This window comes from Hyla sarda, chromosome 1 (assembly GCF_029499605.1).
Source record: "Hyla sarda isolate aHylSar1 chromosome 1, aHylSar1.hap1, whole genome shotgun sequence".
Taxonomy (NCBI): Eukaryota; Metazoa; Chordata; class Amphibia; order Anura; family Hylidae; genus Hyla; species Hyla sarda.
Window position 1 is genome coordinate 224,129,526 of NC_079189.1, and position 18,299 is coordinate 224,147,824.

Here is an 18,299-nt window from a genome sequence, read left to right on the forward strand (position 1 = left end):
ACGGCACAGGACGTGTATACACGTCTATGGTCGTTAAGGGGTTAAAAAGAAAAGAACTTCCTGTGGAGCATACAGCAGCTGATAAGTACTGGAAGGATTCATATTTTTAAATAGAAGTAATTTACAAATCTGTTTAACGTTCTGGCACCAGTTGATTTAAAAAAAATGTTTTTCACTGGAGTACCCCTTAAATCCCAATGTGTTTCTGACATAAATATCACATTCTTACTTTAAAGGGGTACTCAGGCCCTAAAACATCTTATCCCCTATCCAAAGAATAGTTGATAAGATGTCTGATCCTGGGGCCGGAGTATCGTGACGTTACAGCTCCGCCCCTCAATGAAAGTCTATGGGGGTGGAGCCGTGACGTCACAATACTCCGACCCCGTGATCGTGAGTCATCAGACACAGAGCGATCTTCGCTCCGTGAGGCAGATGATAGGGCATGCTGCATGAGAGATTGCTGGGGTCCCCAACGGTGGGACCCCCACAATCAGACATCTTAGGGCCAAAGTACCCCTTTAATGAGTAGGGATGTGATATTTACGTCAAAAATTTATATTTGTTGCTTATATAAAATTATTTCTTTATCCTGAAATTGGTAGAACGCATATCCTGCTGTGCCCTGGAAAGACAGGCTTGCTCCAAGCAATTTATTTAGCACTTTGTGTATCACATTTTTCAATGTATTTTTTGCGTATGTTTAACATGATAATTTCCCAAACTTTTGTGTAAAAGCAATGTTTACTGTTCTTCAATAGGATGCCTTCTAAACTTACTGTGCCTTACAGTATTACTACTGAATGCATGAAGCACAATTTCTTTGCCAGTAAATGAAGCGTACATTTCGTCTTTGCTAGGCGAAAGTAAACACTGTAATACAAAGGCAGAACTGTCTCAGAATGTTAGCGTACACAAAAAAGATGCAGCCAGTAGTTTTGCCATAAGAAGAGTAAGGTTCATGTAAGGCTGAAATAAGACATTTTATGTGTCATTTTGCCATGGAGTAAAACAAGTAAAGCATTAATAACGTTATATAAAAGTCTTTTAAATAACAGATGGTATTGGTATGGATCTCTACACATAAAAAAACACATTTCAAGTGGCAGACAGTGTTGACCTCTAGGCAGAAATACACTGCTACCAGCATGCAAAAATAACAATAATGCTACACTAACAGTTACTCTACATTGAAATGGCCAATATAGGCTTTTATGACATACATTAAAGATCATACACACCTGTCAGGAAGTTTTTAGTATTGTCAGGATACGTCTCGAGCAGCCCAAGAGGTGTTGCTAACAAGTGAATGGGCCAAATATTAAGCAAAAGTATGCACAGGTCCAGGGCAAAAGCCCTATACAGCCATTGTTTTAGTTCACTATACACAGATAATTTGCTGACAGGTCCACATTAAGGACCATTAATGATGTCATCAAAGGTCCTTTCATCTCTAGCTACAGCACAACTGAGGAGTGGGAGGTAAGGGTAGGTTTATACCCGAATTATACCCGAATTTGTAGTGTCTGTAATAGAATATGTTCAAATAACCAGGTAAAAAATCATAGTCAATGTTGTTTTTTTTTGTACAGTTAAGATCCAGTGAAATTATGGACACCAGCTAGAAACTTGATAGACCTTATTAAAATCAAAGGGGTCCATTAGGCTCAATTGGTGTGTGTTGTGCATCGGACCAAGCAATGAACAGCAGTATAATGTAAGAGAGGAGGGGGGGGGGGGGGGGCACAGTCTATGTGATAGTATAATCTGGATTCATTTCAAGTAATGGTTAAGGGTGCGTTCACACGCTCTTTGTTTTTGCGGGTTTTCCGCAGCGTATTTGAAAGAGGCGGGCTCTTCTCGGCTGTCCATAGCAGATTGTCCGTGGCGGAATTTACGCTGCGGAAAATCCGCCGCAGTCCCTACTGACTTCAATGGGGCTTGCAGCGGATTTTCCGCTGCGTAAATTCCGCCGCAGACAATCTGCTATGGACAGCCGAGAAGAGCCCGCCTCTTTCAAATACGCTGCGGAAAACCCGCAAAAACAAAGAGCGTGTGAACGCACCCTTAAGCCCATTATTTCGTAGTTTTACCCCAACTGGGAACTTAAGCCTTGCCGTTAGGCTATATTATATCCAGAGTACTTGGGGTTATTGAACAGCGCTGTGGGTACAGTAATGTGGGCACACAGAGCAACCACAGACACAGTATTGGCAGAAGGAGCAGGATGGCAGTGTAAAGGATGGGGATTTTGTTTCTATAGAAGCTGGGGATGGCTGCAGTAGTGATGGAGAGGTCTGCAGGAGCCTAAGTAACAGTGCCACGAAGAGAAGTTTATCTGATATTTTTATTTTGTTCAGTTGCTCCTATTTCCAGCTTTTAAAAAGTATTATTACTTCAAGAGAAAATATTTTTTATAAATTGGATTTAAAATTATTTTAGTCTTCATAAAATAACATGTCATAACACAGGTTTTTATTCATTTCTTTTTGCAATTTTTTTTATATCTTTTTCTTATTCCGTCTGTGTACAAAAAATCCCTAAGAGCATAAAACCATAAAAGTAATAAAATGAAAGTGTCGCTTGCAAGAAGGGAGAAGAACAACATAGTTTTAAGATTTCAATTTTGCAAAAGTGAATTTGACTTACCACATCTATTATTTGTAGAAGAGAAAGCTGTAGTTCTACAAGTAAGGGCTGGGAGTCATTCACTACAGGTCTTTCTAGGCGATTGTAATTTCTCAGCAGTTCCCTGTAAAGTTTCCTTTGGTATTCACCTTGATGGGAGCCTATAGAAAATTACATAATAATAATCACATAATAATAATAATATTAATAATCATAATAATAATGAGTTATGTAAATATATAAAAATATATGTAATAATATAAATAAATAATAACATAAATAAAAGTACTATGGGAGGGATTTATCAAAGGATTTATGTGTTTTTTTTCATGTAACTTTGGCGCAATACTTTGGCGCAGTGTCTTTTTGTGCCAAAGTTTGGCGCATTTTCCCCACTGTCATTTTTACAACTTTCTCAAAATCACATGGTCCTGTGTGTGATTTTAACTTTGGTCAGTAATGAATCATTTGCGCCAATCAATCTTCGGCACAAATTTGCGCCTTTAGGTTTTTTTTTTTTTGCGCAATTCACCGCCAAGAAATTTTGCACATGGAAAACACACTTAGCAATGTCAGAAAATGTAAAGGCGCCAAAATATATTAAATTTTTTTTGTGAAAGCAGCGACGCCTCCATAGTTGTCTCTGAGGGACCTTCATCCTCCGTTCAGCCAGCATTGGACATGGCCACACAGGTTCAGGACAGTTAAGCACTAAAGTAACCAAAAAATTAAAAGCTACTCAAGTTGAAAATAAAATCCATTTCACATGGTGGCTATAAACCCCACAAAAGAAAATAACTCATGTCGCTTGCTTATATACTGCAGGAGGGACTCCAGAATGGCTGCTCTGCAGGGTAAAATACGCTCTACAGGGTAAAATACGCTGTCCTCTGTGGTGGTAAGTTCTGTGTAAACGGTGCTATGAACAACTGATTTCAACATTTGAGCCAAAATTACTAACAACTTGCACCAAATGATAAATTTGGTGCATGTCCACGAAAACCAAAGTGAAAAAAAAGGGTAAAAAGAAACTTTCAACAGGCAAAATTGATAAATAACCTCCTATGTATTTGCTGATTACCTTACATAAAGCCTTAGGCTAAGTTCACACTGCCGTGGTGCTCTGTCCCGTTCTGGGTCCATTCAGCTCTTTTTTTTTTGCACCAAACAGACTCAGAACAGGTTGGAGCACAACGGACATCGGATGGATCCCATTGACTTGAATGGGGCTCATCGGTGATCTGGTATTTTACCAGAGTTGAATGGAGAAAACATTATGCATGCAGTATTTTTTTTCTCCGCTTAACTTAACTGGCCAACGGAGCTCCCTTAACAGAAGCACAACAGCAGTGTGAACAAGCTCCTTAAAGGGGTTATCTAGGAATAGAAAAACAGGGCTAATTTCTTGAAACAGCACCATACCTGTCCTCAGGTTGTGATTGGTATTACAATTTGTCTTCATTCACTTCAATGGAACTGAGCTGTAATACCACACACAACCTGAGGACTGCTTTTGGAAGAAAGCAACTCTGTTTTTCTAGTTCCAGATTTTTTTAATTATCTTATTTTAGTATTTGCTAGAGAATCTTTTTGGCAATGTTTCCTATACAGCTGAAAAAAACCCATAAAGTGGTCTATGGTGTTACAAGTTATATAACAGCAAGACAAAAAAGGCCCCACACATTTAAAGATCATTGAGCATCTCACTAAGTCTACATCTTGTGAAAATATAGTAGAGCCAAGAACACTGAAGTCACTTATACAATATAAAAATGATATACTTTTTTAATATACTATTAAATCATTTTAAAATTAATTAAAGATAGAAATCCCTCTCTGGGGAAAGACACCCCATACATCCACATGTGACACAATATCACCAATAAACTGTATACTATAATATCAGCCTAGTACATGATTATCAATGTAGTACACAACTTCTCAGATTCAGTCAGAGAAATGGGAAAAGAGACAGTTAATACCATACATATGATGCAGCCTTTTATGGAAATGTTCAGCTAAAGCGGCAGCAGCCTTGTTTCAGTTTCAATTTATTACCAATTGGGCGAACATAGATACAGAGATCTTCTGTCGGCACTTTGCTGGCCTAAAAGCTCCAACTTGTTCCCTCTGCCAGTCAATATCCCATATGGCAGAGTGGTGTAATAGTGTTAACACTCCCACTGAGGCTTGTCCATCCCGACAACTCCCACCTTCCACATCTGGTACCAGGAGGGTTTTAGGGTCTTTAGACAAGCTAGGCAGACCAATAAAATACTGAAGTAAATCCCAAATATGCAATAATTTTAACTTCTCCACATGTCACTATAATCAGTGTCGCCTACTCCATGTCTGTGTGAATTGTTTCAGATCACACACGAAAATAGCCTGTCCCCAAAAATCGTCTAAGTTTGCATGACTAAGCGTGATCGACACTGATTATTTAGCCTTATGCCTACAGCCTCACGCAGATACCCAGTTTGCGCAGTTTCTTGTCAGGGGCTTCATACAGGGCTTCCATACAGGCCTAGTCGCCTTGCCAGATCAGACATTTGAGTGCAGTAACTTGATGTCTGCTTAGAATGATCCCAGCACAGTAGATTCCTTAGTTCAAGTAGAATTGGACAAGGGGTTTCTGATAGGTCCATTCAGGGTACCTCCGTTTGAATGTTGTAGAATTAGCCCCAATGGGGTTGTGTCTGAGAAATTCAGTAATAAAAAGTGTTTAATTTATGATCTTTCCGCACCTTATTCTTCCCAAGTCCCTAGTCTCAACTCCTTGATACCGGCAGATGAAGTATCTTTAAAGTATGCCTCCATTGACCAGGTAATAGCTATCATTATCCAGTCAAGTGCTGGTTCAAATCTGTCTGGGTTCACACTACGTTTTTCAACTAAGGTTCCCGCATACGTTTTCTATCAAAAACCGTATGGGGAAAAAACGGATGGAACAGTATGGGAAAAAGTAAACCGTATGGGTTTTTAAACAGTATACTGTTTTTAAAAGTGCATACTGTTCCGTCCGTTTTTGTAGAAAAAAAACCCATACGTTTTTGAAAATTTTGTCCATTTTTAATGGGAGGGGTCTTGGGTGGGGACTTTAGGATTCAAATGCGCATGTGCAAAGTAAAAACGTATACGTTTTTCCCGTATGGAACCGTATACATGTGCGTTTCCCATTGACGTCCATGTTAAAAAAACGTATGCGGTTGCAGTACGGTTTTTAAACCGGAGACAAAATCGTGGTCAACCACGGTTTTGACTCCGGTTTAAAAACCGTACTGCAACTGCATACGGTTTTTTTAACATGGACGTCAATGGGAAACGCACATGTATACGGTTCCATACGGGAAAAACGTATACGTTTTTACTTTGCACATGCGCATTTGAATCCTAAAGTCCCCACCCAAGACCCCTCCCATTAAAAATGGACAAAATTTTCAAATACGTATGGTTTTTTTTTTCTACAAAAACGGACGGAACAGTATGCACTTTTAAAAACAGTATACTGTTTAAAAACCCATACGGTTTACTTTTTCCCCATACTGTTCCATCCGTTTTTTTCCCCATACGGTTTTTGATAGAAAACGTATGCGGGAACCTTAGTTGAAAAACGTAGTGTGAACCCAGCCTAAGGCTGATAGTTCGAACGCCTTTAAGCTCCTTTCCATAATGCCCGAATTATGGCAGTGGCATGGGTTAAAATGGAGAGAGCATTACTATTTTGCCACAAAGCTCACATTCGGATCCAGGAGCAGCCCCTGGCTCTTTTACATATTTGTTTAGGCCCTTCACTGGATTTTGGAAGAACAGTTTGCTTGCCAGCATGTCATCCACTACTAAGATGATTTCCTGCTAATTGAGGGTCCTGACAGACCTCCTTCCGATCTGTCCACGTTACTGACAGTGTTTTTTCAGATGCGGGTGCTGGTGTCAGCTAACAAAGTAGAAGGGCCAGCTACCAGTCTAACCTTCCTATGTATAGTCCTGGTTTCACAGCGCATGATAGCCAAATTGCCAGAAGAGAAGCTTTGTAGAATTAAGGAAGTAATTTCCAATTTCTCCAGATCCCACATCGTCACCAAGAAAGAGCTACAATCCTTGTTGGGTATGTTGAATTTCACCATGCGAATGATCCCTTTGGGTCATTCTTTTATTTCCCGTTTGTTAGAGCTTCTACCAACAGCCCCGCAGCAGGACATCAAATTCACTTAGATCACAATGTTTAACACCTGGAATGGCATATCTTTCTTTATTCCAGCAGCCGATCCCCTAAAGTATTTTGTGATGCTTCATCTAGTGTTGGCTTTGCGGCAATATTTGGTTCTCACTGGCTAGCAGACAGGTGGCCGAAAGAGACTGTAGACACACTTACAAAAAGCAGATCCAAGTTTAGTTGTGTAATGTCTTTTGCTAGGAAATTTGTACTACTTTCCTTACACCATAATTTTTGTTACATTTGCTCACATATTAGAAGCTCAGTTAATGTTGCTGCAGATGCTATTTCACAGCAAAATTTCCAATGTTTTTTCAGGTCATGCCGGAAGCCGATCGCATAGGGGCTGCACTTCCCCTGTACACCTCATTAATCATTGATTATCACACCATCTTAACACCGCCTGTAAGCTTGTCTCTGCATCACTATCGACCAACACCTCTAGAATTTACAACACTGCCTGGAACACGTTCTTCAGATTTCAGCATACTCACCCACCAGGTGATATGGAATTGATTGAATATGTATTTGCTTTCAGTGGCTTTTGCCTCACTGAACTCAAATTGTCATACAATACTATTAAATCCTACTTGGCAGGTATCCAGCATCTCTTAGTGCTGGAACATCCTAGCAGAGATTCTATCTTTTCAGTTCATGTGATAAAAGCAGCTTTGAGAGGGGTGTTAAAACAGAACAAAAGTAAGGCTACGGTTAGACCTATCTCTGGTCAGTGTTTTAGGGACTTCTGACATGCTTACCAGGAATCAGTTTGGGTTGTTTCATAGTTTAATATTGAAAGCAGCCATTTATCTTGGCTTTTACGTATTCCTTCAGGTTGGGGAATTTACCTGTGTAAACAGTAAGGCCAGATACATTGAGCGTAGCCATCTCTCTTGGTGCTCTGATCACTTTGTTCTTTCTCTCCCAGTTACCAAGACATCCCAAATGGGTGCCCCCATGTTGATTAGGTATTTCCCTACTACCTATGCTTGGTGTCCTGTACGGGTGCTACGGGATCTGTCTACAGCTCTACAAAGCAAAAAGTATGACTAGAGATGAGCAAACTTTTGAAAAATTCGATTCGGACGATTCGCCAAATTTTTTGAAAACATTTATTTGCGGTGAATCTACATTAAAAAAGGTTATTTCTGGCCTACAGAGAGACTCAATAGGGGTGTAGAACACTTTGCTGTGTTCTAACATGCATATGGAGTGTGGTGGTGGAGTGAAATAATACTGTTATTCAGAATAAAATGCAGATTACAGGCATCGCTTTTGGAATAACTGCTGCAGAGCGGCACAATGACAGAGCCTGGAGGTGGCATCTGCATGAGGAGACCATATAGTGGCTGAATGACACAGCTTGGATGAGGCTGAAGCATGAGGAGACCATATAGTGGCTGCTTGACACAGAGTGGAGGGGTTGGCAGCATGAGGAGAACATATTGTGGCTGAATGACATAACGTGGAGGTGTTGGCAGCATGAGGAGACGATATAGTGGCTGAATGACACAGTGTGGAGGTGTTGGTAGCATGAGGAGACCATATAGTGTTTGAATGGCACACCCAAGAGTTGGCAGCAGCTTAAGTAGACACTAGGTCTTCACAATCCCTAAGATTATAAAATGAATTCTGAAATTTAAACCGAAGATTTTGGGTAGCTAGTGCTACCATAACAAAATTTTTATTTCCAGCCCCAGCCCCTGCAGCATCAGTAAACCATATATTGCCTGAATGGCACAGTCTGGAGTTGGCAAAAGCATGAGGAGAACATTGAAATATAAGAATTTTTAATGGGAATCTAAGATATTGAAATTGAGGATTTTGAAATGGAACTTTTAACTCCCAAGTTTTACTGTCCCAGGCCCCGACGTGTGGGTACGAAGGACCTAATCTAACAAGGAGTCACATGTCACATGGCAGCACAATGACAGAGCCTGGAGGTGGCATCAGTAGGAGGAGACCATTTAGTATTTGAATGGCACAGCAATGAGTTGGCTGAAGCATGAGGAGACCCCAGGGCTTCACAATCCCTAAGAAAAAAAGACGTAGTTTGAAATTTAAAACTGAAGATTTTGGGTAGCTAGTGCTACTATAACAAAAATGTTTAAGCCCAGGCCCAGTAGCATCAGTAAATATGTTGGCTGAATGACACAGCCTGGAGTTGGCTGAATGACTGAAGCATGAGGAAACCATATAGTGTCTGAATGGCACAGCCTGGAGTTGGCGGCAGATGAGGAGACAATAGGGCCTCACAATCTCTAAGAATAAAAGATGAATTTTGAAATTTCAATTGAAGATGTATGGAACCTAGTGCTACCATAAACATATATAGATAATGTCCTAGGCCCAGCAGCATAACTAAACCATGTGTTAGGATTCGGCTGGCTGGAGGTGGATCCTTTGTGTCAGAGAGGGATTGGCGTGGACCGTGCCGGTGGACCGGTTCTAAGTTGCTACTGGTATTCACCAGAGCCCGCCGCAAAGCGGGATGGTCTTGCAGCGGCGGTAGCAACCAGGTCGTATCCACCGGCAACGGCTCAACCTCTCTGACTGCTGAGATAGGCGCGGTACAAGGGATTAGGCAAGAGCAAGGTCGGACGTAGCAGAAGGTCAGGGCAGGCAGCAAGGATCGTAGTCAGGGGCAACAGCAGAAGATCTGGAACACAGGCTTTGGACAACACTAAACGCTTTCTCTGGCACAAGGCAACAAGATCCGGCAAGGAAGTGAAGGGGAAGTGAGGTTATATGGACAGGGAGCAGGTGGAAGCTAATTAGGCTGATTGGGCCAGGCACCACTCATTGGTGCACTGGCCCTTTAAATCTTAGAGAGCTGGCGCGCGCGCGCCCTAGAGAGCGGAGCCGCGTGCACCAGAACGTGACAGCCGGGGACCGGGACGGGTAAGTGGCTTGGGAAGCGATTCGCGAGCGGGCGCGTCCCGCTATGCGAATCGCATCCGCATCGTGAATGTCAGTGCAGCGCTCCCGGTCAGCGGGTCTGACCGGGGCTCCGCAGAGAGGAGAATGCCGTGAGCGCTCCGGGGAGGAGCAGGGACCCGGAGCGCTCGGCGTAACAGTACCCCCCCCTTAGGTCTCCCCCTCTTTTTGTCTCCTTGTCCCTTCAAATGAGACGAGAACATAGGGGACGACTCTTGAGTTTCCTTCCGGAACAAAAAGAAGTCCTGGGTAGCTACATCAGCGGCAGGTAAACCAGAAGAAGTGGGAATGGGGAGGGGGGGCAGAGGGTGAAGCTTGTCACGGGGCAGAGTGTCACCAGGAAGGGGGCTATGAGGAGCAGATGTGAGGCATCGTTTGTGACAAGCAGGACCCCAATTCTTGATCTCCACGGTGGTCCAGTCAAGGGTGGGAGAATGACACTGGAGCCATGGCAGACCGAGGAGGACTTCAGAGGTGCAGTTGGGCAGAACAAAAAATTCAATTTTCTCGTGATGCAGTCCAATGCTCATAAGCAAGGACTCTGTGCAGTAACGCACAGTGCAGTCCAAGTTCACTCCGTTGACCGAAGAAATGTAGAGCGGCTTGACGAGACGGGTCACCGGGATGCAGAACCTATTAACCAAAGAGGCCAGAATAAAATTTCCAGCAGAACCAGAGTCCAAGAAGGCCACAGCTGAGAAGGAGTTGGCAGAAGGAGCAATCCGCAAGGGCACAGTGAGACATGGAGAAGCAGAATTCACACCAAGGGACGCCACTCCCATTTGAACAGGGTGCGTGCGTTTCCCAGACGTGGAGGACGAATAGGGCAATCCATCAAGAAATGTTTGGTACTAGTGCAGTACAGACATACATTTTTATCTCTGCGGCGAGTTCTCTCTTCATGGGTCAGGCGAGACCGATCCACTTGCATAGCCTCCTCGGCGGGAGGCACAGGGGTAGATTGCAAAGGATACTAGGAGAGAGGTGCCCAGAGATCAAGGTCCTTTTCCTGACAACCGGGGAGCAGGACGGGTAAGTGGCTTGGGATGCGATTCGCGAGCGGGCGCGTCCCGCTATGCAAATCGCATCCCCATCGTGAATGTCAGTGCAGCGCTCCCGGTCAGCGGGTCTGACCGGGGTGCTGCAGAGAGGAGAACGCCGCGAGCGCTCCGGGGAGGAGCAGGGACCCGGAGCGCTCGGCGTAACACCATGTAGTTGCTATATGACACATACAGGAGCAGGCAGCAGCATGAGTACACAAGAGGGGTTCACAACCCCTAACATTGAAAGATAAACATTGAAATCTCAATGAAGCATGTATGTAAGCTAGTGCTAACATCCAAAAATGTAAGGCCCAAGCCCAGCAGCATCAATAAGCCAAGAAGTTCCTGAGACACACAAGAGGGTTTCATAACCCCTAAGATTGAAAGATCAATGTTGAAATCTCTATTGAAGAGGTATGTTACCTCGTACTATCAAAGAATTTAAGGCCCAAGCCCAGCAGCATCACTAAGCACAGTAGTTCCTGAAAAACACAGCCTGGAGCAGGCATCAGCATGAGTTTACAAGAGGGCTTCACAACCCTAACATTAAAATGTTAATGTTGAAATCTGTATAGAAGATGGATGTTAGCTAGTGCTAACATCAACATTTTTTAGGCACAGGCCCAGCAGCATCACTAAACCATATAGTTGCTGAAACACACAGCCTGGATCAGGCAGCAGCAGAAGTACACAAGGGGCCTAATAACCCCTAACATGAAAAGGTGAATATTGAAATCTGTATAGAAGATGTATGTTTGGTAGGCACTAATTGACTGCTATTGCCGCCATCTCCAGGAAACCTGTTCCACTACCTCCCGGGAAGGTAGGCTGCCGCGAATCCGGTGGTCTCCCCCGGGCACGTTTGGCTCGAGAATTTCCAATTCTGCCACCACGCTGACTGCCAACCATGCTACCGCCTTGCTGGCTCAGCTGCTGCCTCACGGGCAACCTGCAACTCTCTTCTCCTGATGATGATGAAGCCCCTTCTGCACCCGGCTCCCAATTGCGATCGGCTTCATCATCATCAACAAGTGTCTGCACGTCACTGATGTCCTCCTCAGGTTCCGCAACAGTGTCTGCTTCAGGACCCTGAACCCTGGCAACACCGCCTCCCATGTCACTCTTCTCATCACTACTTGCCCGCCTAGCGGAGGAAGCGGCAGATGTCTCCTCCACTTCTTGGCTGGGCAGTAGCTGCTGACTGTCCTCTATTAGATCGTCCTCAGTGAATAGTGAAGCTGAACTTACAGCATAAATACTTCTGTAGGAGTGGGAACAGCATAGGAAAGAGGCAATGGAAGGACAGGGACTGCTCCTGGGTCATGCCAACTGAGGGTTGTGCCTGAGGAACCCACCGACTGTTGACTGGGGGTGTCAGATGTCACTTGTGATGAAGTGGATGACCGTGTTAACCAACCGACGGCAGATGGGTTGCTGGTCGAAACACGACCGCTAGCTGATAACGGGACCTCAGGCCTCTCGCTCCTTTAGCCACTCGCCCATAGTCTGCTGAGATCTGTCTGAAGGATTTAGGCCTCTGTGCACATCCTGGCACTTCTCTGCCTGACATACTTAGTGCGTATCTGAGGGGAGTACAATACACTTCACTATGCTTAAAACAGTATTTGTGTAGAACAGCAGCAGGTGTGCACTTTTGGCTGTCCTTTCACAGTATCTAGGCCCTTGACAGATTAACAGGAACAAAAGAGTACAGTACTTAGATGTAGGTATGTGGTATGCACAGTTAAGACAGAAGAATGCTCTACAGTACACTTTAAAAAGTATCTGAGTACAACACCAGCTGATGAGTACTTTTGCCTGGACTTTCACAGAATGTAGGCCCTTGACAGATTAACAGGTAAAAAATAGTACAGTACTTAGATGTACATATGCGGTATGCACTTATGAGGGCAGAAAAATGCGCTACAATGCGCCTAAAAAATTTACACCAGCAGTACACAACAGTGCTGCAGCCAAAAAAAGCTATGTACTAAACACAAAATTGCACAAAAAGCTATGTACTAAACACCCAGTATGATTTTTTGTGGAACAAAGACACTGAATTGCGCTGAAAAATTATTCCTTCCTCCTCTGCTAAGGTATATGAAGTTGAGGCAGCTTGTTGAAATGTATGAGGCAACACACAGCTATTTGCCCCTCTCTGTAATACTATGCCGAAGAAATTGACTGGGAGGTTAATGCCTGCAGCTGCAGTAAAAATCCTTTTCAGTGAAAAAAAACAATGCTCTCCGTCCACGAGAACGCTGATGTGACTAGGAGGATGTTAAACGCTGCTGGAATGCTCTTTTCTCTGCTGTAGCACACACACACAGGCTGTCCATCCTATCTCTCTGCAGTGTAATGAATGAAGTGGCTGGCCGCAATATGGCTGCCGATTATATAGGGCTGTGACATCACAGGGGTGACTGGTTGCTGACAGGTTGCATCCTGCATGTGATTCAGGGTCATACTGCCTACTTCCCTTCCCACTTCCCAGTGTCCCTTGCCCCATGTACTGACATGTGGATCTGCCATTTTAGATGCCCTGGAGCCTGGAACATTGTAAAATGGAGTTTAATGAAGCGATTCGCGTGAATTCGGGTTCGTCAGCTTCGATTCGCTCATCTCTATGTTTGACGATCCTTTGTTACCTTCTCCCACAGCAGCATTATCCACATCTCAGTTCATCAAGCACGTTCGCATTTTGATCTCTAATTTAGGTTTGAACCTAGCCAGCATCTCTGGGCATTCTTTCTGAATGGGTGCCGCAACCTAAGTTCCAGCCCACGTGATTAGAAACTAGGGCGCTGGAAATCTTCTTGTTTTAATCAATACACACCTAATCCTCAAAAAGAAATGTCTAAAGCTTTTGAACATTTGGTTTTGTGAATGGTTAAATAAAATTCCTGTAAAACGTTTACAGTTGTCTGTGATTTTTGCCCCCTTAAAGGCATATTCCCTTTGCAGCAGTTGTGCCACAACACAAGCCACTTAGTTAGGTTTGGTGTTATTAGATAGGGTTCACACTCTGGCTATCAGGTCCTGACCACAAGTGTTAAAGGGGTACTCCGGCACTTAGACATCTTATCCCCTATCCAAAGGATAGGGGATAAGATGCCTGATCGCGGGGGTCCCGCCACTGGGGACCCCCGTGATCTTGCATGCCGCACCCTGTTAAAATCAGTCCCCGGAGCGTGTTCGTTCCGGGTATGATTGCTGTCGATCACGGGGACGGAGCATTGTGACAACACGGCTCCCCTCCCGTGTGACGTTCTCCCGCTCCGCCCCCTCAATGCAAGCCTATGAGAGGGGGCGTGACAGCTGTGTTTTTGGGAGGACCCTGTGCTCACATATAACATGGCACCGGCCCTCCCACTCTGACATGGGTAAGAAGTTCACCCGCCCAACCCTCCACTTTTTCACTTCATTACTACCAGGGTATGCCCCCTTAAAGGCACATTCCCTTTGCAATGGTTATGGCACAACACAAGCTGCTTAGTTAGGTTTGGTGTTATTAGGTAGGGTTCACACTCAGGTTATCAGGTCCTGACCACAAATCTTGTAACACTTTTCTTGTTGGACTTGGAGTATTTTGAAGAGATAAGCTTTTGGTCTTCCTGGGATTTGTGGATTTTGTAAGAATGTACTGTAGAATGACCCTGTTTTAGAACTGGTGGGTATGAGTGCCCCTAATCCTTTTTATGAGTCCTTTGCGAAGGACTTCATCAATTTTCTCAGCTCCATGATATAATCTTGGGTGGGGTCTTGTGTCAGTTTCTTGTAGTATGTGTTGTTAAAAAGGTACTTCGGTGGAAAGTACCAACTGGTGCCAGAAAGTTATACACGGGGGCGGAGTCGTGGTGTCACGATACTCCGGCCCCGTGGTTATTACATGGCAGATTCTGAGCTCGCAGCGCGGCGTGCAGCTCCCCGAGGTGGGTGCTGAATGCAAGATTGCGGGGGTCCCCAGCGGCGGGACCCCTGCGGTCAGACATCTTATCCCCTATCCTTTGGATAGGGGATAAGATGTCTTAGGGCCAGAGTACCCCTTCAAGTCAACATATAGTCAAATAGTAAGAAGGACAGTACATTCATTTAAATTTAATCCCTTAAGGACATAGCCCATTTGGCCTTGAGGACAAAGCCATAACTATTAAAAACCTTATTTTTCAATCCACAGAGCCAAACGAAGGCTTGTTTTTTGGAAGACCAATTGGTGGGAAATTGAAAAGAAAACCTTAGTTTTGCAAATTTGCGCGTAGGGATGTAGTTTGTACAGTAAAACTGACCTATTCTCTTTATACTGGGGGTCAATATGATCTGTAGCTTTTATCAATAACACTTTTGCATATATGTGACTTTTTGACCACTTTTTTTTCTGGAGTGTAAAAAATGCAGATTCAGATTTTCCTCCTCCACTTTGCTGCTATTCTTGGGAATTTGTAGCCCAATTTCTCTTGAGTATGGAAATACCTCATATGTTGACATAAAGTGCTCTGCAGGCTCACAACATGGCTCAAGAGGGAAAGAGTAACTGGGATTTTCTAAAACAAATTTTGCTGTCATGGTTTTTCGGGGCCCATGTTGTATTTAGGAAGCCCCCATGGTGCCAGAACAGCACCCCCCCCCCCCCCCACGCATGGCATACTATTCAGGGACCAGCCAGGGGACAGGGAGAGTGAGCCCTAAACTGACCCTAAAACCGCTCTCCCTGCCTACTTGCCCATCCACCCTGAACGGTGGATCGACAACTGGATCCTGGTCCCTCCCTGAACTAAAGTGCAGGGGCCTAATAAAAACACATACTAATAAATAGTCAGTCACAAACCAGAAACATACAGGAATATAGAACTCTATAGTATAAAAGTTCAGGGGGCACAGATCAGAGAGTCAGTACAGAGGACACTATATCAGCGATCATGAACAGAGGACTCCATAGATCAGCGGACATGAACAGAGGACTCAGAGGTCATGAACAGAGGACACTTTAGATCGGCGGTCGTGAACAGAGAACACTATAGATAAGTGGTCATGAACAGAAATCCAAAGATCTGAATAAAGAACTAATAAACATATAGGGGGAGATTTATTAAAACCTGCCAAAAGGAAAAGTTGCTGCGTTGCCCATCTTGCCTTGTTTAAAATGAAAGAAGCGATCTGATTGGTTGCTAACTTTTCCTCTGGACAGGTTTTGAGAAATCTCCCTGATAGAGTTCAAAACACCAGACGGATAAGTCTGAACATACTCTAGAACAAAACAGGAATAAGCTTAATCCCCTAGAAAAACCTCCAATAGACACAGGAATAATAATACCCTCTGAGTCCCCATGGACAGGTAAACGGGATCTATCGCTAAACAGGAATATCGCAATCCCTCCGAACACCGCCAGTAGACAGAGACAGGTAACAGGGATGCCTAGTTACAACTAAGTAAGACAGATACAACAGGATATAATTGTAGAACACTGTTCACACTGAACACAAGACAGGAATGGCAATCCCTCTGAACACCTCCAGTAGACAAGGAATACCCATGGAGCGGTAACAGGGATCCAACATAGGACACTGTTCACACTGGGCACACAAACTGGACACTCCACTAATGAAGTAGCCATTAATAATAAATCCATATAGACTACTGGCCAGCGGCACACTCACCAGTGTGGACAGGTTGCTGGCCCAGTAGGAAAACAGAAATATAAAACACAGAACTTCATAAGAACGTATACTAGTGTCAACACAGTGGGAACAGACACATAGCAGAAAAGATATCCAAATCCTAAAACCGACTATACAAACACAGATTTAAATCTACTATAAGCATGCCACCTAACATAGGCTAAAACCAGAAAATACAAAGTGCATGCTAAAACAGAACTAATTGATTAAAAGCCCAAACAAAGTGTTTCACCAAGAGCTCCATGCAGCATGTCCAGCATCTTAGCAAGTCAGGATATAATGAAGTCACACCAGCCCCGATGCTAGGCTGAACTGACTATAAATAGACACACCCTAGGAGCTATTGGCTGAAAAAGCCAGAGACATGAACTATTACCTGGCCGGGGAACATAAAACTGTTCACACACAAGCAATCCAATAGCTTTGTGTGAACACAGACCACGACAGACATGGCAATACTATTTTGTAAACTACACCCCTCAAAGAATGTAACAAGGAGTATAGTGAGCCTTAACACCTCACAGGTGTTTCATGACTTTGCACTGAATTTGGATGTCAAAATGGTAATTATATTTTTAACACTAAATGATGGTGTTACCCCAAATTTCTCTTTTTCACAAGGGGTAATAGGAGAAAATGCCCTCCAAAATTTAAAACCCCATTTCTTCTGAGTATGGAAATACAACATATGTGGACATTAAGTGCTCTGCTGGCGCACTACAATGCTCAGAAGAGAAGGAGCAAAATTTGGCTTTTTGAAAGAGAATTTGGCTGAAATGTTTTTGGGGGGGCATGTTGCATTTAGCAAGTCCCCAGGGTGCAAGAACAGCGAAAAAAAAACTACACATGGCAACTATTTTGGAAACTACACCCCTCAAGTAGTACAAGGGGTACAGTGAGCCTTAACACCTCACTGGTGTTTGATGGATTTGCATTGAACTTGGACAAGAAAATGAAAAATTTGATTTTTAACACTAAAATGATGGTGTTACTCAACATTTTTCATTTTCATTCTCATAAAATTTGAAGCCCAATTTCTACCAATTATGAAAATGCCCCATGTGTGGACGTGCTCTGCTGGCACACTACAGGTCTAAGAACAGAAGGAGCGCCATTGGACTTTTGTAGAGAGAAATTTGCTGGAATTGAAGTCGGGGCCATGTGCATTTACAAACCTCTCATGGAGCCAGAACAGCAGAAACTCCCCCACATGTGACACCATTTTGGAAACTACACCAATCCGGGAACGTAACAAGGGTTACAGTGGGTACTTACACCTCACAGGTTTTTTGAACAGTGGGCCATAAAATTGGAAAATTAGATTTTTCGCACTATATTGATAGTGTTATCCCAAATGTTTCATTTTCACATGGGGCAATATGGGAAAAGGCCCCCCAAATTTGTAGTGCAATTTCGCCTGAGAAAGAAAATACCCCATATGTGGATGTAAAGTGCTCTGTGGGCGCACTGCAATGCTCAGAATAGAAGGAGCGCCATTGGGCTTTTGGAGTGAAAAGTTTTTTGGAATTGAAGTCGGGGGCCATGTGCATTTACAAAGCTCCCAATTGTGCAAGAACAGCAGAAACCCAACACATATGACCCAATTTTAGAAAGTACACCCCTCACGGAACGTAACAAGGGTTATAGTGAGTACTGACACCTCACATGTTTTTTGAACAGTGGGCCGTAAAAGTTAAAGAATTGATTTTTAACACTGAATTGCTGGTATTAACCAAACATTTTTTAGTTTCACAAATAATAAGAGAAAAAAAGCTCATTTGTAGCCTAATTTCTCC

At 43.6% G+C, this 18,299-nt stretch overlaps 1 protein-coding gene across 1 annotated transcript in view; it reads right to left on the reverse strand.

The window, feature by feature from the left end:
- The window catches only part of LOC130364892 (neuronal acetylcholine receptor subunit alpha-7-like), a 191,326-nt gene that overhangs the window by 116,375 nt on the left and 56,652 nt on the right, over nt 1–18,299 (reverse strand). The window contains exon 2 of the mRNA XM_056568819.1: nt 2,650–2,789. Coding sequence (XP_056424794.1) covers nt 2,650–2,789 — 140 coding nt within the window. The remainder of the gene's footprint in view (nt 1–2,649; nt 2,790–18,299) is intronic.